This window comes from Notolepis coatsorum, assembly GCF_963971535.1.
Source record: "Notolepis coatsorum genome assembly, chromosome: 12".
NCBI classification, from domain to species: Eukaryota; Metazoa; Chordata; class Actinopteri; order Aulopiformes; family Paralepididae; genus Notolepis; species Notolepis coatsorum.
In genome coordinates, this window is record NC_140176.1 from 72,258,996 (window position 1) to 72,281,115 (window position 22,120).

General features: G+C 45.1%; 1 protein-coding gene across 1 annotated transcript in view; it reads left to right on the forward strand.

Annotated features, from left to right (window-relative positions):
* Positions 1–916: 916 nt before the first annotated feature.
* The window catches only part of vipr2 (vasoactive intestinal peptide receptor 2), a gene marked incomplete at both ends in the record, with an annotated part of 117,045 nt that continues 95,841 nt past the window's right edge, over positions 917–22,120 (forward strand). The window contains one exon of the mRNA XM_084325879.1: positions 917–1,496. Coding sequence (XP_084182005.1) covers positions 917–1,496 — 580 coding nt within the window. The remainder of the gene's footprint in view (positions 1,497–22,120) is intronic.

A 22,120-nucleotide genomic window follows, 5' to 3' on the forward strand; every position in this document is an offset into this window, starting at 1 on the left:
GAGGAGGCCATCGAGGCGAGAGAGAGACGGTCTGGGCGCGAGTGCTCTGGTGCTGATCAGACAATGGGAGAGACTGAAGGTCACTGACGGAGTGCTCTATAGAGTCACCAAAGATCCGTTGAGCAAGCAGAGGAGGCTTCAGTTCGTCTTACCCCGGAGTCTAGTGGACAAGGCCTTGCGGGGCGTGCATGACCTAGCCGGACATCAAGGGCAGGCAAGGACGATCTACCTGACAAGACAACGCTTCTTTTGGCCGAGGATGGAGCGCCAAGTTAAGGACTATGTGAAGTGCTGCCAGAGGTGCATTTTGGCCAAGACTCCAGATCCGTCTGCTAGGGCTCCACTTGAGAGTATAAGGACCTCCGCTCCCATGGAACTAGTGTGTTTGGACTTCTGGAGTGCAGAGGATAACAATCAGCGTTCAGTAGATGTCCTTGTCCTGACGGATCTTTTCACGAAGTTGGCACATGCCTTTCCCTGCTCGAATCAACAAGCGAAGCAAGTTGCGAGGAAGTTGTGGGATCACGTGTTCTGTGTGTATGGATTTGCGAAGCGCATACATACGGATCAAGGAGCCAACTTCGAGAGCGAGCTCATTGCGGAACTGCTTAGACTGTCGTGAGTCTCCAAGTCACACACTACCGCCTACCATCCCATGGGGAACGGAGGGACCGAGAGGTTTAACAGAACCCTGGGAGGCATGATCCGTTCGCTGTCGCTGAGGGAGAAGGCCAGGTGGCCTCAGCAAATACAGACTCTGACATTTGCATACAATGCGACGGTGCATGAGACAACTGGGTATGCACCTTTCCACCTAATGTTTGGGCGGGTTCCGAGGCTCCCTGTTGATGTGATGTTCAGACAGGTTCTGCACGACCCAGTGGTTGTTGACTACAGCAGTTACGCGACAACGCTTATGTCCCACCTCCATGAAGCTGCAGACGTTGCTCGGAGACATGCTGTCAAGGAACAAGACAAGCAAGCCAGAGGTTACAACCGTAAAGTCAAGGGGATCTGCTTGAACGTGGGAGACAGGGTGCTCCTCGCAAACAAAGGTGAGAGGGGGAAGAAGAAACTTGCGGACAAGTGGGAACCAACAGTCTATACTGTCATGGACAGCAACCCACAGACTCATGTCTACAAGTTGGAAGATGACAAGGGGAAGACGAGAGTGGTGCATCGCAACCTGATTCTGGATATCAGCTTCCTACCCATAGAGACTGCTGATGGGAACGCGCCGGAGACTGAAGACAGTCTTGGGGGATCAGAGGATGGGTCTCAGATGGGCCTCATCAACTCTCTGGAGGAAGAGAGAGGATCAGAGGACGGGTCTCAGATGGGTCTCGTCAACTCTCTGGGAGAGAGGGGTTCAGAGGATAGGACGGAGGCATGGGTGTTGAGTGGGGCTGAAGAGGCTACCAGTCATGGCTCCTGTGACGTAGCTGATGTGGACGAAGATCAGTCTGAGATAGAGACAGTGTCGGTGGTTGATGCAAGTAGTGCCCAGTCCTCCAGACCAGTGTCTACAGTTGACACATCAGACACAGTGCCAAGGGCCCCGACCGTTATTCCGGTAGTCATTCCGGCTATTGTAGAGCGGGACCGAGACTGCCGTGCACCTACACTGAGGGGCACAGAGGGTGTAGTCAGGACACGGGCTGGCAGGGTGGTTAGAGGAGTCAACCGTTTGATAGAGACGATGGTTCAGAGGCCGTTCGGTTGGTAGGAGTTCCCAGTTTCTTCTAACTCTGTCCTAGGCTTTCTGTGCTATCTCTTTCAGTTTTTTTTGTTTTATTGATTTTTATTTTATCTTGCACTGTGACACTGTAAGTGGCGTATTTACCACATGTGCTCACATATGAGGTATGGGATTCGAGTAGGCCGGGTGGTTTGGTGTACAAGGCACCGAGTGATTCTAGGAGAAACATAGGACTGTACACCCTTTTGTTTTCTCTGAACCTGTGTGACAGGTGACTTATAGTTGATTTTGAGGATGTGTATCTTCAGGTAAACCCGTGCCGGTTCTGACGTAGTGTTGGAGGTCCCAGTTAGTGTGTCCTGTAGGTTCGGGATTTTAGCGGAATTCAGGGGGGGAGTATGTAGCAGGTATATAGAATATACTAATATGTTGTATTCCACAAAGAATCCCTCCCTAACGTTTTTATTTTAAATTGTTTATTATTATTATTATTTTTACTCTCATAGTCTTTTATTTTGAAGCCGTCGTCACTTCCTGCCGAAGTGACGTATTTACTTTGTCGCCCGCCTCTTCCCGTTCAGTCTGGCCTGAATGAGGAAGGAGGTAAGAGCTGTCCCATGTCCCCAGAACTTATTAATGGTTTAAAAGAACGTACTTTTGTAAATAAGTTGCCGGGCAATGAACCGGAGTTGTATATAGTGGTAACTGTGTTAATGTGAACAATTCTGCACTTTTTGTAATGGGGTTTAGCTGTGGTGGCGAACTCTTGTATGACACATGCTGACTGAGTTTGTAGTAATGGCTGAGCGATGTGTGTTAGGCCTCGTTTCTGATAGCGTGACATTTCTCCCCCATTGTAGCCTATGCAAGTTGTTGACGCCATCTGCTGGCCAAGTGTTGATATGTGCCTGTGGGATGTTTCAACAGGTAATTGGAGATGTCTTATTGTTTAATTTGTATTATTTCATGGTGTATTTTATTTTAATGTGATATTTCAATGTATCATTCAAAATGTTCAGTCTGGCCTGAATGAGGAAGGAGCCTATGCAAGTTGTTGACGCCATCTGCTGGCCAAGTGTTGATATGTGCCTGTGGGATGTTTCAACAGGAGAAATAAAACACAATGACTGGCTACAACTGAGTCTTCACTTCACATGCACGACGACAAGCAGAGGGTGGCCTTAGACCTGTTACAGTGGTGCCGTGACCCGGATGCCTTGGGTGGTGTGAGTTCAGGGGGGGTCAATGTAACGGATAGTACCGCGAAGCCCAGTCACGAAGAACTTCCGACGTTGAGAAGTGGCTGAGGCACGGTAGCGGTACCAGGAAGTGAAACTCACTCCCCAGAGGCATCCAAACTGAGCGCTTAGGGAGGAGTTCCTCTCTTGGCGCAGCGGTTTGTGTTGCTTCCCCCCGTGCGGACGCCCGGGGTTCGACTCCCACTCAAGGCGCGGTCGAATTTCGTGGCAGGTACTAGGTTGTACCTATTACACTGACTCTGTACTAAATTCATCGGAACACATTGACCTGCTTAAACTGTTCATGGAAACGTGTCACCTTTGCATAAAACATCTTGTGTGCACCCTGAGCCCTGAGTTGAAAACCACATACCTCCTCAGGAAACCGGCTACATCCGGCTTCTGTTTGCAACAGCTCTTTCGACTCAGCGGTTTCATCAGCTCGGGACTATGCATATAAGCCCTGATGTTCAATGCTCTCATGGCACATGTCTTTCAGAAGATCACCTGTTCTGTCAGACTGTGTCCAGCTGTTTTGCTCCAGCTGCAAATAAAACCAACAACGGAACGTCCATTTGTTTCCTTTTAATCTTTATTTCATCAGCTCTATCGACATAGAAATATTTCCATTACACCCCCACCCTAACACTGACACTATTCTGATTGTAGACCGGAGATATCTGCTGCAATACTAGAACTAGTTCGAGAACATTCTGCGGTCGCCAAGAAACCTGCCACTGACCGTACCGTTTGTGAGTGAAACATTTCCTTTCGTTTTTGAGTGGAAGTGGATGGGAGATCAAAGAGGAGAGATGAAGAGAGTTTGACATGATGAATTATGAGTGTAATGAGAGATGAGGGACACAACACGAGGTGTGAAGAAGTGGATGATAGGATGGAGAGGGGGGGCGTGAAGAGGACAAACAGGATGGAGGGATGGAGAGATGGTGGAATGGAGAGATGGAGGGATGGAGAGATGGAGGGATGGAGAGGGGGGCGTGAAGACGACAAACAGGATGGAGGGATGGAGAGATGGAGGGATGGAGAGATGGAGAGGGGGAGCGTGAAGAGGACAACAGGATGGAGGGATGGAAAGATGGAGGGATGGAGAGATGAGAGTCTCATAATTTTTTCCCAAACAGGTGGAGGAGGGTGGCGGAGGGGCAGGACTGCATGGTCGTCACCTCGCCGACCTCAGCGCTCTGCCAGCACGACATGTTGTCCCACTCACCCCTGCAGCCTGCACACACACACACACACACACACGCACGCACGCGCACGCACGCACGCACACACACACACACACACACACACACACACACACACACACACACACACACACACACACACACACACACACACACACACACACACACACACACACACACACACACACACACACACACACACACACACACACACACACACACACACACACACACACACACACACACACACACACACACACACACACACACACACACACACACACACACATATACATACATACACACAGAGCATACACACACAGTATACAGTACACACACAGGTTTCATGAGATTAACCATGCTACTGTATTTCTAGATTAAAGGCATTCCTGAGTGACATTACCTGAGTGACGTTTCATTATTCAATATTAATTTGCTATAGTTTGGCGCCGAGGTGTCAGCCTGTTTAAGCAGATCCTCACACTCCTCACACACACGCTATATTTACCCTCTTTTGCTACTTTCTTGATTAACTGTGTCTAATAAGTGACTTTATGTTAGTAGTTAATGTTAATGTTAAGAACTTCTGTGAAGGTAGTAGCCAGTTAGACGTTTGTTTGAGTTAGGTGAGTCTAGCTGAACAAGGGAGAACAATGCCAAAGGACGCCGGCAGAATTGTGTATTCGCGTGATACGCTCTTCTGCTTTCGAGGCAGAGTTGCAGCGATTGCACGTTTCCCATAACGACAGGTAAGGCTTACATCTTGTATTGTCCATTCTCCCCTCCCTCACGAGCCTACCAACTGGGGTTCCCTGTCTGTGGTTAATCTCAGTTTACGAAAACAAAACCTTTACAGCCAGTAACTACATTGAATACAATTAAAAAAAAAACAATTGATTTGTTTTTCTAGTGTTGGTCCTTATATAAATTGCTTAGTCAATAATTGAGATAATTACATTTTGTTCTAATTTTTGGTGGTGGAAATACCCATTTGTTTACATTTAGTTATAAACACCTTGCGTATTTACTTTTACTCTTACTCATAGTATATATTCAGATTCAAATTCTTTATTGCCTATATTTATTGTAACATATAATATAACCGATAGGGCATACAGACCCTCATCTGCACCTTACACTGTTCACTTTTCTCATATTTTTATATTCAGAGTTAATTATTGTTTACACTGTTTATTTGTTTCTCATATTTTCATATTCAGATCAAATTTGATTGCCTATATTCTTTCTACTATTACCCTGCCCATACCTGTACCTCCCCTCCCCATTCTGCTATGACACCCGGATTTTCCCATGTTGATCAATAAAATAATATCTTATCTCATTTTTATCTTAGATAAAGTCTAGAGTCTTATCTTATCCTATGTTATCTAGAGTTGTAGTGACTGAATGATCTGTGGCGGTCGTCTGGCAACAGATGGTTTCACTCCACAAATGGAATTTCCTATATTTCTTTTATCCACTTTTTCTCCTTCTTTTTCTGTTTTTCTCCCATCCCAATTTAGTCGTGCCAATTCCCCCCTCCCCTGTCTTGATCGTTGCTCGCACGTGCCCCCCACTGGTCGGTCGTAGGGAGGGTTGAAGAATCGATCACATGTCCCCTCCGTTACATGTGGAGTCAGCCAGCCACTTCTTTTTCACCTGCCAGCGCGGACTCTCATAGGCGAGGTGTAACGTGTGGGAGGCTCACACCACCCTCGACATTTCCTGTCTCTGCTGTGCAGGCGCCCTGACCGACCTGTAGGAGTCGCTGTTTACAACGACCAGATTACCACCCATCGACTCCCCTCCCGCTGACTCTGCCAATTGAGTCAGTATGACAGCCGGCCCAAGCCGGAGGCAACGCTGACAGCCAGATTCGATACCGGTGTCTCTTGTGTTGGTGACGAGCGCTTAGACCGATGCACCCCCCAGCCGCCTGGAATTTCCTCTTTCTTCTTTTTCTTGATTCTCTCATCCTCCTGCCATCCACCCTGTGTCTCCAGGCTATGGGGTGCATTGATCAGAGGCTCTTTTACATAAATTCGAATGCCGTCTGAAGGGGGAAAAACTCATCTGGTTCATCAAAAAGCAACTGCTCCCAAAATGAGATTATTTTTATGGTTTGGGGTTAGGGATATGCTACTTCATTTACCTTACTGGTAATTTACCAGGGGGGCACAAATAATGATTAACTGCCAAGGAACTAAACTAATGTTGGACTATGTGGACAAAGTAGGAACAAATATTATTTTTAGAATTAGAAGAAAGCAGATAGAAAATGGGGATTGAGAGTCAAATGGATATTTATTTACTGAATGTGTCATTGGGAAGCGAAGTAGAAGCCATTCTGGAAGGATTTCCACATCAGGTCTGAGACTCTAGTAACTGATGGTTAATCAACATACTGTAGGTTCAAATTTGCATCCAGTGCTTGTCTTTTCGACAGTATCTCAGGAGGTCCCCCACCCCACCTGCCCAACCTCCTCCAATGTACAGTTTCTTCCCCCTCAAATGTATATACTCTCTTTTTAGACTCTTTTTGTACTCATTACTGTTATAGATCTGGTATGTCATAAATGTCTAGATGTAATAGTACTGTCTATCTGTATGTCATGTATGTCACATATGTCATATATGTTATGATGAATTGAAAATGGGGGACCCTGATGTAAACAAGACGAAAGTCTTTCTCTGGTCTGCATCCCCTTAACAATTGTGTGTATTGAGCTGTACTGTATTGTACCCATTCTGCAATCTGTTAATACAATTTCCAATCAATCAATCATCAAAGGTAGAGCAGTCGTCTGGTAATCCGGAGGTTCACTGTTCGATTCCCACTCCTCCCGGTCACTTAACCCCTAATTGCTCCCGATGAGGCTTTGGATAAAAGCCCTATATAAATGCAGTCCATTTAACATTTTCGTTTCATGAAGTTAGGGTGGGGACAGGTCAGGTGCACTGCATTGCATGGCAGCCTGCCCTATACTGACAATGACGGTCTGTGCTCGCGAGAGGTCGCTGTTTGAGACCACGGACGTGCATTCCAGTCTCTGGTTCTCAGAAGATGTCCATCTCTTGGAAACGGGAGCGCGCATCACTCTCTAGGGACGAGAGACTGCGAAAGTGGCGTGGATGCGCTTCACATAAAGTTAATGGGAGTGACTCGGTGAGCCAGCTGTTGTTATATGGATCACCGCTTCCCCAGTGCGCACTACTAGACGGTGCTGAGACGGTTATTGTTTGGAGGAGCGCACGTTTTATTTAGTTTTTTTTTTAAACTTAAAATGGATGTTTTTTCAAAATCTACCTTTTCCTGAAAATAACCTTTGTGGTCGTAGGGTTTACTGTCTGCAGCCAATATTTGCGAGCTCACCTGCGTGGATTTACATGAGAGCGGGTTGATGACCCGTGTCGCGCGCGCTCGGGACAGGAGCAGAGAGTTCCTCGCGCGCTCAACATGTCCGTAAAGCACCGGGTCGGTCTGTTGTCCCTCTGGCTCGCGGCCCTCCACACGGTGAGTGACAGCTGACAGGTCAGGTGCTCCCAACGGCTTCTCACTCGAGATGTATCAAACAGATACAAAAATAATAATGATAAGCACTGGTCCAATTATATGATCATATGTGTCCCAGTGGAAACCACAAAGCTGTCCAGACCATAACCCCATGTTTAAAGTCTTGACATTTTTCCTCAAAGGTTCTGCCTTTTAAAAGAGCACTTTCAAAGTAGCTAAAATGTGTTTTCAGATTTAGGCTAAATACCCCCCCCCCCCCTGCATGTTCAATAGTGGATGTAAGCAATTTAGAACGTTTAACTGTATGTGTATAAAATGTAAAAAGAAAAACTACAAAACATGGCCATAGTCTTCGTCATGGTGTGATAGGTTGATTTTCAATTTAAAGTCCCAATCCGTGATTCATGGGTGAATTAACATACATTATTCACATACACATACAGAGTTCAAACTGTAGATAGAAAATAAGCGATTTGGAACTTTAACCAGTTGTAATTTAGGAATATAGGTCTGTTTTACTTCAGTGTAACAAACATTAATGCCGTAAACTAAACTTTTACAGGCAGTGAATACAATTAAAAAAACTTTATTTGTTTTACTTGTATTAATTGCTTAGTCAATCAGTGAGAGAATTAAAACATGTCTACATAATTATTTCCCCATTTTGTCTCACCTTGTGCATACTGTTTACTTTTACTCTTACGCATAGTATTCAGATTAAAATAATTGTTTGCCTATATTTATTGTAACGTATAACCAATAGGGCATACAGACCCTGTCATCTGCACCTTTGTGTACACTATTTACTTTTCTCATATTTCAATATTCAGAGTTAATTATATCGTTTACACTGTTAATTCTTCCTCATATTTTTATATTCATATAACATTGTATTGCCTATATTTATGTCTTTCTACTATTACGCTGGCCATTACCCTGCCCAAATGCCACCTTATTTCCAGGGCTTGGCAAATAGGCATAAAAGAAACAGACTTTTTGATGTTGGTAAAATAATGGTCCTTTGCATCAGGTGTGACTAGAAGCTTTGCCTTCTGTTTGACCACGGTGAGTGTTTTGAACAGATTGCTGTAATTGTATAGATAAGGCGGTGAGGTTCCGGTTTTTGCTATTACACTTCAGAATGTATGATGGCTCTATATTTAGATTCCACTGTCTGGTCCATCAGAGCATTTACATAAACGTATTATGATTAGTTGGTATTAGGGCTGCACAGTTTGGGAAGAATATCTAATTGCGATTATTTTGACTGATATTGCAATTGATGATTCACAATATCAGAGGGAATTATGTTTTTTGCCTCATTATTAAAATCTTTATTGGAAAACACGTGTGATTTTTGCAGGGGATACCAAACAAGGACATCTCTGCAGCCCCACAATATTTAATTTAGAATGGTATTTTTACACATTTCGCCTTTAACAAATATTCCGCCTCCAGTGATGTATTTATTGTACTATCTACCTTTGTTGTACAGTACCACCACGTCAAACCATGTAGCACATGATAGCATTGTGAAATTGTATTGTGCAATACCACTGTACACTTTGAGTATTCATATATCTTATCTATATCTGTATAGATATGCCTGTCTATGTATCTGTATGTATATTCATGCTGCACTGTGCACAATGTACATACATTTATCTGATATCCAACCTTCCATTCATCAGCAAGATACTTAGTTAAAAAAAATCTCAATGTTAAGGTGAGGTGTCTTTCTAGAACCCAGGGCACAGGAGAATAGAGCGGTTTAGAATGTTTAATTGAAGTATGGGGGAAGCAGGGTCCAAAGGTCGTGAGAGGAGCTAGAGACAGGGAACAAGGAGTGGAGGAGTGACAGGCCGATGGGGTGTGTGTGTGTGTGTGTGTGTGTGTGTGTGTGTGTGTGTGTGTGTGTGTGTGTGTGTGTGTGTGTGTGTGTGTGTGTGTGTGTGTGTGTGTGTGTGTGTGTGTGTGTGTGTGTGTGTGTGTGTGTGTGTGTGTGTGTGTGTGTGTGTGTGTGTGTGTGTGTGTGTGTGTGTGTGTGTGTGTGTGTGTGTGTGTGTGTGTCCATGAGGGTGCAGGCTGGTGAGGATCCGAGGTTGAGGTGTAGGCCGGAGAGGTGAGGTCCTGGACATCAGAGAACAAGGATTAGTATAGAGCATAGGTGTCAAACTCATGGCCCGCCATGTCATTTGATGTGGCCCCCAAGAGCTCTGGTAAAAAAAAATAATAATAAATAATTTTTAAACATTAATCTTGGGTTAAAAAATAGCGGCGTTAAAAGAATTGTGGGTTAATGCGTTAATAAAGCTTTAACTTTGACAGCCTTAGTTATTACACATTTTCTTACACACATGTATGTTGAACATCTGAGGTATTGATGAAGTAACAAAGGAAAAAAGCCAAAAGCACTTACTCCTCAGACATTATTTGACAATTTTACAGCCCAAAATACAAAAAAGATCCAGGCGGAATAGGTAACAAAGGGTTGAAGAAATATTGTCTGAACTGTCAGATGCAAACTGGCTGTGTGACATAACCGAGCATCTCGCTCAATTGAATAAGAAGCTGTAGGGACGCAAACAAGTCCCACCCAAAACTTGACCAATATAGTTGTGAACTGAGACAACCCTTATTTTGTTATTTTTGAGTACAGTTACAGTTGTGTGTTCATGCAGACACATAATAGCAATTTCATTACGAATTGAAAATGGGGGACCCTGATGTAAACAAGTCGAAAGTCTTTCTCTGGTCTGCATCCCCTTAACAATTGTGTGTATTGAGCTGTACTGTACTGTACCCATTCTGCAATCTGTTAATTAAAGTTAATTATTAAACTATCTTCCATTAGTTGGATGTATGGCCTCTGCAAGGTTGTGTGCAGCCATTTGTTTTTGTAACATCTGCTACATCTGTCCCACGTGTTCTTTGCAGCTCACAGTTGTTAGTTCTGCCCCTCTTGACTGTGACAAAAAGGTTTTGAACAAACTTAATGTCATAGCTTGTATTTGATGATATTCTTCTTTGTTATTTACTTGAATGGTTTGATCATTGATTGATGGAGTAATATGGGGTTCTGATAAACTAAAATTATTTGTTAAAATAACATAAGCTAACATATATTTTTACATCTATGCAAATGCATATGCAATATGTATAACTTGAATAAGTAATAAATACAGAAACAACATGTTTAACAATATGTAAATGAGTAGCTACATTTATTTTACATTACATTAACATTTATACGGTCTTTGGCCCTTTGAGGGCAACCATAATGCTGATGTGGCCCTCTGTGAAAATGAGTTTGACACCCCTATAGAGCAAAATCACTGAGCACACAAAACATAATTCCATGAATGCTGAGGTCTTGAATAGAGTTCTATACCACGGAAGGTGTAAACAACACTCGGACAAGGAGTGGCAGGAGTGCAGGCGGCGGCCCTTTATCCAGGTTCGTTAATTGGGTCATAGCCGGCAGGTATGTCGTCTGGCACAGGTGAGTAGGTTAATGGTGAGACAGGAACAGGAAGGGGACCATGTATGGGCCTGGGAACCTGCTGACAGACAGGGGAGAGAAAAGCCCTGGCTGTGGCTGTAACACTCAATCCAAATAAACTCCTTTCTTAAAGAAAACAACATCATGGCGGAATTCCAATCAGGCTTCAGAACATACCACAGCACTGCAACTGCTCTTACTAAAATAATTGGCGACCTCAGACTAAACTCGGATGCAAATAAAGTCTCTGGACTGCTGCCAGACATCCAACTACTAGGAACCTAAAAAGGACAATAACACTACCTTATGCATACTGCACCTTATGTGATACTGTGATACTGTATATTTCAGTTAGTTAGTTGGTTAATTATATTGACTTGTTATATTGTTTACACTACTTGTTTTTACTACCTGTACCTCCCCTCCCCCTCCCCCATGCTGCTACTGTATGATGCCTGAATTTCCCCAAGGGGATCAATAAAGGATCTTATCCTATCTTAATTCTTGTCCTATTAGACCTAAACACAGCATTCAACAGCTCTTTGTGGTGGTCACATACAGGTGCTCTGCTGGGTCTTTGTGGTCACATACAGGTGCTCTGCTGGGTCTTTGTGGTCACATACAGGTGCTCTGCTGGGTCTTTGTGGTCACATACAGGTGCTCTGCTGGGTCTTTGTGGTCACATACAGGTGCTCTGCTGGGTCTTTGTGGTCACATACAGGTGTTCTGCTGGGTCTTTGTGGTCACATACAGGTGCTCTGCTGGGTCTTTGTGGTCACATACAGGTGCTCTGCTGGGTCTTTGTGGTCACATACAGGTGCTCTGCTGGGTCTTTGTGGTCACATACAGGTGCTCTGCTGGGTCTTTGTGGTCACATACAGGTGCTCTGCTGGGTCTTTGTGGTCACATACAGGTGCTCTGCTGGGTCTTTGTGGTCACATACAGGTGCTCTGCTGGGTCTTTGTGGTCACATACAGGTGCTCTGCTGGGTCTTGGTCACATACAGGTGTTCTGCTGGGTCTTTGTGGTCACATACAGGTGCTCTGCTGGGTCTTTGTGGTCACATACAGATGATACAGGTGTTCTGCTGGGTCTTTGTGGTCACATACAGGTGTTCTGCTGGGTCTTTGTGGTGATTACATACAGGTGTTCTGCTGGGTCTTTGTGGTCACATACAGGTGCTCTGCTGGGTCTTGGTCACATACAGGTGTTCTGCTGGGTCTTTGTGGTCACATACAGGTGCTCTGCTGGGTCTTTGTGGTCACATACAGGTGTTCTGCTGGGTCTTTGTGGTCACATACAGGTGCTCTGCTGGGTCTTTGTGGTCACATACAGGTGTTCTGCTGGGTCTTTGTGGTCACATACAGATACAGGTGTTCTGCTGGGTCTTTGTGGTCACATACAGGTGTTCTGCTGGGTCTTTGTGGTCACATACAGGTGCTCTGCTGGGTCTTTGTGGTGATTACATACAGGTGGTGTTTGGATACTTTAGGTGTACTGTGCTTATTCCATCTTCAAATGCTCATTACATGGCTATAATATGGTCTCAATCAAAAATGTTAAATGCAAGTCTCCTTCAAAACAATCCAAGGCACACTGTAGGATTTGTGCTAAATTAAAATGCCTTTATTTTACAGTACATGGCAGTATGTAAAAATTATTGTTTTGAATGAGACTTGCATTTTTAAGGCATTTCTTGATTGAACAAGTATTCTACCCATGCAGTGAGCACAATATGGAATACACATACACATGCTCTCTTGTGAGCCAATGGACTCACTTTGACCACCCTCTGTCAGAAATATGTCAACATTATGTGTGTGTGTGTTTATTTTCTCGTTCTCCTCTCACCGGTGTCACCACTATAGGTCTCAGCAGAGGGGAGTCTTTACCTAGTGGTCGAGGAGGATGGAGGTGGTTTAACGTTAGTGATGGAGGTGGTTTAACGTTACAGATGGAGGTGGTTTAACGTTAGCGATGGAGGTGGTTTAACGTTACAGATGGAGGTGGTTTAACGTTAGCGATGGAGGTGGTTTAACATTAGCTATGGAGGTGGTTTAACGTTAGTGATGGAGGTGGTTTAACGTTAGTGATGGAGGTGGTTTAACGTTACAGATGGAGGTGGTTTAACGTTAGTGATGGAGGTGGTTTAACGTTACAGATGGAGGTGGTTTAACGTTACAGATGGAGGTGGTTTAACGTTAGCGATGGAGGTGGTTTAACGTTAGTGATGGAGGTGGTTTAACGTTATTGATGGAGGTGGTTTAACGTTAGGCAGTAAGGTGCATAGACATAGATACATAAATGTATGTAGTGTACATAATGTATAGTTTACATAGCATGAATATACTGTACAGATACATACACAGGCATACAGATATATATATAAGGTATATGAATACGCAAAGACTACAGTGTTATTGCACAATACAATTACACAGTGCTGTCACACAGTGCTACATGGTGTAACGTGGTGGTACAACAAAGGTAGATATACAACAAATAAATCACTGGAGGCAGAATATTTGTTAAAGGCGAAATGTGTAAAAATACCATTGGGTCTCATTCCCGAACGAATTTACGACCAAAAATGTCCTCTTAGGCAGATTTCTGCCCATTTAAGACATATTAGGGCTGGTAGCGCGATTCCCCAAATTTTCCTGAGATCAGATTTGAGCGTGGCTGAGAGCAGATTTAAGAGTGCTGAGGAGCACACTTATGATTGATTGACTAATTGAAAATGTTATTAACTTGACAGACTGTGTTCTAGTGATTCCTTCATGTTAACGCTACAGGCCTCCTTGGAATTAATTACTTAATCATAATTAAAATAAATATAACAATATTTGTACGATAAGAAATTACGCATTTGATGTCGGAAAAAAATAAATAATATGGATTAATCTGATCACAGGGCAGCTGCTTAACCATATCTGAACCAGCTATTTTGGACAAATGTATAATTACTTTAATTACTCAGATATTCAAACACAATTATGCAATTATTGTGAAATGATTGAAAATAATAATTATTTAATGCCTTCTGTGGAAATTGTATTTCTTATTTGTTACACATCTGTTTTAATGATTAATTATATACATTTGAAAGAATGCAGGTCAACATGCAATATATCCCATTGATTGGTATACAATGGGACATACCTTTGTTTGATTGATTGATTGATTGATTGATTGAAAACTTTATTAACAGATTGCAGAATGGGTACAGTACAGTACAGCTCAATTACATACAATTGTTAAGGGGATGCAGACCATAGAAAGACTTTCATCTTGTCTACATCAGGGTCCCCCATTTTCAATTCATCATAACATATATGACACACACGACATACAGATAGACAGTACTGCTACATCTATACATTTATGACAAATTTGCAAATACAGTCAGTACTGTTTGTGATACAAAAAGAGTCCAGAAAAGAGAGTATATACATTTGATGTAGAAACTGTTGGAGGAGGTTGGGTAGGTGGGTGGGGGGGGGGGGGGGGGGGGGGGGCTGTACATTGGAGGTGGTTGGGTAGGGGGGTAGGGGGGGTGGGGGGGGACCAGGGGCCTAATTTGCGGGGGGGTCCCCGTAAAATGTCCCCCGCATGATTTCAGAATGCAGTATTTGTCCCCCCCATGTTTTTACCCCCAAACCGCTGCAACTGCGCGGCCTGGCGGCCAGCACTGTGACTCGCTAGTCGCTACTACACAGTGCCGGCACTGCAGATTTACCCTACTCTTGGAATTCATTGCCAGATCCTCAAAGTCATACATAGGGGCGCTGTCTCGATAATGCAGTGTTATTAAAGCAGCGTGTAGCCGACGCATGAACCAGTTGGAAGCGTCAACGCGGAACTGGAAATCCGTTGGTAAAGAAATGGCGGCCTGGAATCATTTTTGGGAATATATCTGCGGTTTCCCTGGCGGATGGCGAACAAGCCATCCTGGACACGTGAATATTTTAAGCAACCAACTTGTGTTTAGCGTTTCTCTGATTGGCCAATACGCCCATGTGACCACGGCAGCGCGAGAGAGCGGCAGCGCGGAAATAGGCTGTCTATTGCCTCGCGCTGCAGCGCGGAAATAGGCTGTCTATTGCCATTCTCTAAGTCAAACTCTAACCTTAACCAGCTCCTTAACAGCGCCTAAACTTAACCCTTCTAACCTTAAGCAACTCCGAAACAATGCCTAACCTTAACCAACTCCGAAACAATGCCTAAACTTAACCGGCGAAATGAATGCACGTTAAAAAATATTGCCATTCTCTAAGTCAAACTCTAACCTTAACCAGCTCCTTAACAGCGCCTAAACTTAACCCTTCTAACCTTAAGCAACTCCGAAACAATGCCTAACCTTAACCAACTCCGAAACAATGCTTAAAGTTATGCCTAAACTTAACGGCGAAAGAATGCGAATGCACGTTAAAAAAAGAAAAAAAAAATAAAAAATTGAAGGGAATCGAACTAGCCAGCAACGAGCCGTAGGATCCACAGCCATGCAGCGTTGCCAATTGAGCTATTTCTGGATACTGAATAAGGGGCGGTTAATGCTGCAGCGACGGAGCTCTGCGGCCGAGCTCCGCTCTGCTGCTGCCGCGTCGCCGCGGGGGCGTGGCTAGATGCAAGTTGGGCGTGGTTAGACACAAATTGGTTGCCTTTAATATTTAGGCATCCTGGACCCCCGACAGGTAAGGTAAGCGATTTTAGATGTATCACTTTAAGTGTGCGGCTGTTGTCCGAATACTAGTGAATATTGAAAAATAAAGGCATGACATTTAGAGACGTCCCCGTCATAGCGTTCTGGTGCGGGGATATGGGTCTATCTGTGCGGGGGCGCAACAGCAACAGGTGGGGTAGGCTGGGCAGAGATGTATGCATCAAAACGATTACATTGTTTGTCTCGCATACATTCGATTTATAATGCGAGCACCTGCATTACAATCAAATTACTGATCTGTTATGTGTTATGGACCCGAGTCTCGAGAGGCACTTTATAATAGAAAAAAGACAGTGCAAACATGTATATGTCGCTTACAGTTTATTATGCCTATGCAGCTCGTTTATTTTGACAGAGTTAAAAAAATTTCACTAGTATCATTATATTAAATTAGCGAACGTGCAGCTGGACAAGCCCTGGCTCCACGATGACCACTTCTTACAAGAGGCGCCACCGCCTGGGAAAATGCGTATTGCACACCTGGTATTAGAAAAAAATTTATTGGAAGGGGGGGCGCCCCCCCCTACCCCCCCCTGCGATGTCACTGACCACGCCCCCTAATATGTCCCCCCCACCGCTAGGAACAAAGTTCCGCGCCTGGGGGGGACACTGTACAAGCAAAACTGTACATTGGAATATTGACAACCATACTTGGAGGGGGTTGATATAGCTATAAACCTGCATTCCTTCGAATATATCATTAATCAATTAAACTTATATTGAAATACACTATATAGCCTATACACCAACACTGAAATGACAGTGGATAAATAAATAAATAAGAACTAAAGCTAATCACATGGAAATAGACTGCATTAATATTCCATAACAAGTCTTGTGTGCGCCAGTATGGCCTATGAACAGTATAGGCTTAATATATTCTAGTTACTTGTTTCATTAGGATTTAGTAGATACTATGCTCTGCCTCTGCCCTATGTACAGTATAAATACAGACTGTACCTATACTGTACATAGGGCAAAGCATATAGTATCTACTAAATCCTAATGCAACAAGTCATTAATGGAATAATAAGCCTATACTGCGTTCATTCATTACGCCATAGGCTACAGTATACTGCGCGTGTGTGTGTGTCTATGTGTGCGCGCGCGCTGCGGCAGGTGTACCACGAGCTGTACTATATATGATGACAATACATTAATCTAATCTCATTTCGATGGGTCACGCAAGACTCGCAAGGCACTTCCGCATCCATTTCCACACAGCTGCGTCATTACTTTGCCTTATAAGGAGCTCTTGAGGCGTTGTTTTGTATGCAAATGACCTGAACGGGAACGCGCTTTTGAGTTTACGACAGAATCACATTCGCCAAGCAGATATCATATAATTTCATTTGTGCGACCGTTTCAGCCACTTAAGACATATTACCAGCACGTTCGGGACTCAGAGTGAACTTGTCATTGATTCTGTCTCAGTCGTTTCCAAGATAAGTCTTCCAAGAGAACTCTTTGAAAAATGTTGGAGAATGAGACCCATTCTCCTTGGGCATCTTCTCAACTACAGTATGGGCCGCAGTGTGTGTGTATGTGTGTCTGTGTGTGCAAGTGCATGCTCCTGTATGTGCCCTTGTGTGTACAGGTTGCATTTGTAGTACGTGCTGTGTGTGTGTGTGTGTGTGTGTGTGTGTGTGTGTGCGTGCGTGTGTGTGTGCAAGTGTGTACGTGTGTGCGTGCATGCATCAGTCATCATCACATCTCAATCTGTATGTAAATTGTGGGTATAAGGGGTTAGTAGATCACAGAGAGATTATGATGTTGTCCAATTTAGCACCAGATTAAATATGGTTCTTTAGTACCTTTTTATTTATAGCTCCCTCTGTTATGACAAGCAGACAGGGATAAAGGACAGACATATGTAATAAAACCCATGTCATCATCCTCATCCAAGTGAACGAGCAAAAGGGTATTTAAAGACCCAGATAACTGAAAACAGTTATGTATGTCATTTTTTATGTTTAAAATTATTATATCAAATGAAGTATCTGTTCCTATCGATGTCTTGTGGCCATACCAACCTTTTATTGAGACAATATCTTATGATGACTTTCCTTTAGAGTATCTGGATAACTTGGCAATCCTGCTTCTTGCCATACAGTATCTCTGGTGAATTACTGTAATTTTGTGTATATTGTCTGTTTTGTACCCACTGGTGCCAGCTACAGTACAGGGAGCTGTAGGTAAGGGGCTACACAACCCTGACTGTATTTAAATGATGAGCTTGACAACTACTAATTATTAATTAACCAGATATTAAATATACACAAAATGGCGGACACTCTATTAACTGTGAGGGGACAGTGATACCAAGTTCAAATAATCACTTTAATGTTAAAGCAAAACATACATATCATATAACACAGATCTCCTGATACTAATATAATTTCAATGCAACAATGTCCGAATTAATTATAGTTCCTAAACTACTGGTACCAGATCGTTGGAGCTCTGAATGGAGGGAGACGGAGTGAATAGCACAGGTGGAGCAAGAGAAGGATGGAGACGATGTTCTCTGGAGTTCCTACTCCAGAGAGCTGCAGACCAACGTGGTATAATCCTGTCGTCGCTGGATAGGGGGTCTCGTACGGACCTGGTTCCTGTATTCCAAACGCCCGATGGCAGGTTTAATAGCTAATATTCCAAACGCCCGATGGCATGGTCACTAGCTAGTTAGCCCTTTTATGCTAAGGCTAACCCGCATGTAGTCAGTAGTAGTTAGTTGAATCCAGAACGCAGCTGGGTTCAGCCCAAAGTCTCTCAACGTTCCTTTATTATTTGCCCGTCTGCAAATCTATAGAAGTTATTATTTACTTCACTTCTCTCAAACTATGTCACTCTGCTCTTCCAAAGGTGGCTCGACAATATTGTTGTTACATCTAACTAGCCGACCAGCTCTCTCGTAAGATACGTTGTGGTCTGTTTACAACTGCGCCAAACGTACGCTCCCACACACTATGCCCAGGCATGTCCTGAACCCGCGCATGCGCTCACGCTGTCTACAGGTGCATGCGCGCGCGCCTACGGCGCGATGAATGGAACATTATGCAAAGAGGCGAATGATAAATACTGTTAGGTAAATAGACAACGTGAAATATATATCTTATACAAATAAACAATATATAAGGTATACAAAATAATAAACGTGGACTGTATGTGTTAATCTGGACCTTCATAACAGCCGCACCCTAATTAGTCGGAACCTAATTAGCAAATAAAATTTGGGGCACAGATTAATATCAAAGGTCAAGTCAATTTCTCCATAAGGGACTATGGGGAGTTGGATGTAAACTATAAAGTTGATGGGTTATCGTCATCGTCAGGGGAGTCAGGGAAAGCAGGAAGCTCAATCAACTTAGCTACTGGTCTGGTATAGGTCCGCCCTTGGACGATGACCTCTGCAGCTCTGACCTTCCCATCCGAGCCATTGATAACTTGGCTCACACGGCCGGCTGGCCACGTAGCTCGGGGTAGTGACTGGTCTATGACCATCACGACGGTCCCCACAGTCAGGTTGTCCCTGTCTTTCACCCATTTCTGGCGGGCCTGAAGGGAGGGTAAGTAGTGTAGGAGGAAGCAAGCCCAAAACTGGTCGGCCAGCACTTGGCTGTGTCTCCACATTCTCCTTCCGCTCATCTCGTCCTGTCTGTACACAGTCTGAGGAAGTGCAGGGTCCAGCCGCCCCATCAAGAGGTAGTTTGGGGTGATGGGGTCGACGTCAGCTACGTCGCTTGAAACGTAGCCGAGGGCTTGACTCAGCCCGCAGAACATGGACTTCTTTATTTCTGACTCGTCCTGGTTCGCATCCCGCGGTGTTGAGATAGGCCACTTCTCCTCCGGGAGTCTGAGGAACTCTGGGCCATCACTGTATGAGTTGGGACGGGTGAGGTCGGCTAGGGACATCCCCCGTGTGATGACATCCGCTGGGTTCTGCTTGGTGTCAACATATCTCCAACATTCCGCTCCTACCAGGTCCTGGATTTCCGATACTCGGACTCCTACGAACACTTTGTACCGGCAGGAGGCGGACTGGATCCAGGTGATCACGGTCATAGAGTCTGACCATAGGATGATCTCACGCACCGGTATGGTGAGTTCCCTTTGCACCATTTTGGCAAGTTGTGCGCCTACCAGGGCTGCGCAGAGCTCCAGTCGCGGAATCGACTGCTGCTTGCGGGGAGCAATCCTCGAGCGGGCCAAGACAAAGGCTACGTGGACTTCTCCTCCCTCTTCTCAAGCCCTCAGGTAGGCCACTGATCCGTACGCCACTTCCGAGGCGTCGTTGAAGACGTGCAGGTCGATCTCACAAGTCTCCAAGCGCACGGTAGGAGGGAAGTAGCTCCGCTGGATGGCAACCTCGCGGAGTAAGACAAGTTCATCCTCCCACCCTCTCCATGTGGTGGCTAGGTGCTCGGGTATGGGGTCATCCCAGCCCTGCTCCTTTGCCCATAGTTCTCTCACCAGCATCTTCACCCGGGTAGTGTAGGGGAGAATGCACCCCATAGGGTTGTACTGGCTGGCGAGTGTTCGGTACACACTCCACCGAGTGGTCAGTCTAATCGTGGACGCCTCCTGGTCCGTCCTCAGAGGCGTGTGCCGGTAGTGAAGCGAGGCCGTTTTAAAGCACCAGACGAGACCCAGAGTCATCTCTTGCGCTTCGCCTGGGGTGTGCGCCATCCAGGTCTTGCTGCTAGCGGCCTTCGTCTCTGGAGGGAGGTGCCGGAGGACTTGAGGGTCGCTACTGGCCCACTGTCGGACGTCGAATCCACCTTTGGCTAGCGAAGCCCGTAGCTTCATCATGATGCTCTCTGCTTCTTCTGGTTTGGATACGCTCTGTAGACAGTTGTCCACGTAGAAACATCGTTCAATGCTGTGTCGGACATCATCGTCAGCTCCGGGGTCTTCGGCCACGTGCTTCTGTAACGCGAACGTGGCGCAGCACGGGCTGCAGGTGGTGCCGAAGGGGAGTACCTCCCATTGGTATATCGAGGGTTGTTCGTCGTCGAGCCTCTCCCTCCACAGAAACCTCAGTAAAGGCTTGTCTTCCTCCATCAGCCGGACTTGTAAGAACATCCCCTTGATGTCACCGCTGATGGCCACTTTGTCCTGACGAAAACGTATCAAGCGGTTAGCCTTAATCCACTGACTTACTTCGCCGGTGGTCAGTTTCTTGAATGCGTTGCACTGTGACAGCCAGTGTTCGCTGTCGCAGTATTGACATGCGATCTTCCACTTCCCCTTGGAGGGGGGGGGTGTGACTCTTCCGCCGTGACACGACTCGGCCTGGTGCATCACTGTGATGGGCCTGCTTTGGTCTTTAGCCCTCCTCTGTCCCTCTTTAAGGTTCGAGCCACCCCATGCGAAGGTATCAATCCTTAGGCTGCTAACCTCTCTGGCGAGGAAGTCGGCAAGATCCAGCAGTGACTGCTCTGGGGCATTCGGGTCACGGTAGTTTCGTTGCCGCCAAAAACGTTCTTGGCGGAATGGGGGGAGCTTCTCTAATATGCGCTCCACGTTGGAGTTGGCGTACAGCTCATACATCCCCTTCTCCCGTTGGGACCCGAGCATCCCTACTAGGGACTGTACTTTGACTGATAGGTCATCCAGGGCTCGGTTGTCTTTAGCCGGGGGGAGGCGTTCGATCTCACGTATCTCCTGAATGACATAATCCCACGTACGTCCGTAACGTCCGTCGAGGGCAGCCAGGGCGTCAGAGTAGGGAGTGTGTGAATTGGAGTATGCCAGCGCAATGTTGTGCGCTCTAGTTACCTTGAGATGTTTAAGAAGGATGGCGTACTTGTATCGCTCGTCCTGTACTCCTGACATAATTGTCTCTAGGCACATACGCAACTCGGTATACTGCGCTCGGTCTTCTCTGGTGAAGTCTGGGAATGTGGGTGTCCCAATGTAGGGTGCGATGGAGGGCTGTGACACTGACACACGTTGGGGGAGAGGCGTTCTCGGCGAGTCTCCCGGTCCGTTGGGGCGTTGGTTCGTGCTGGGCGGGAGATTATGATGTTGTCCAATTTAGCACCAGATTAAATATGGTTCTTTAGTACCTTTTTATTTATAGCTCCCTCTGTTATGACAAGCAGACATGGATAAAAGACAGACATATGTAATAAAACCCATGTCATCATCCTCATCCAAGTGAACGAGCAAAAGGGTATTTAAAGACCCAGATAACTGAAAACAGTTATGTATGTCATTTTTTATGTTTAAAA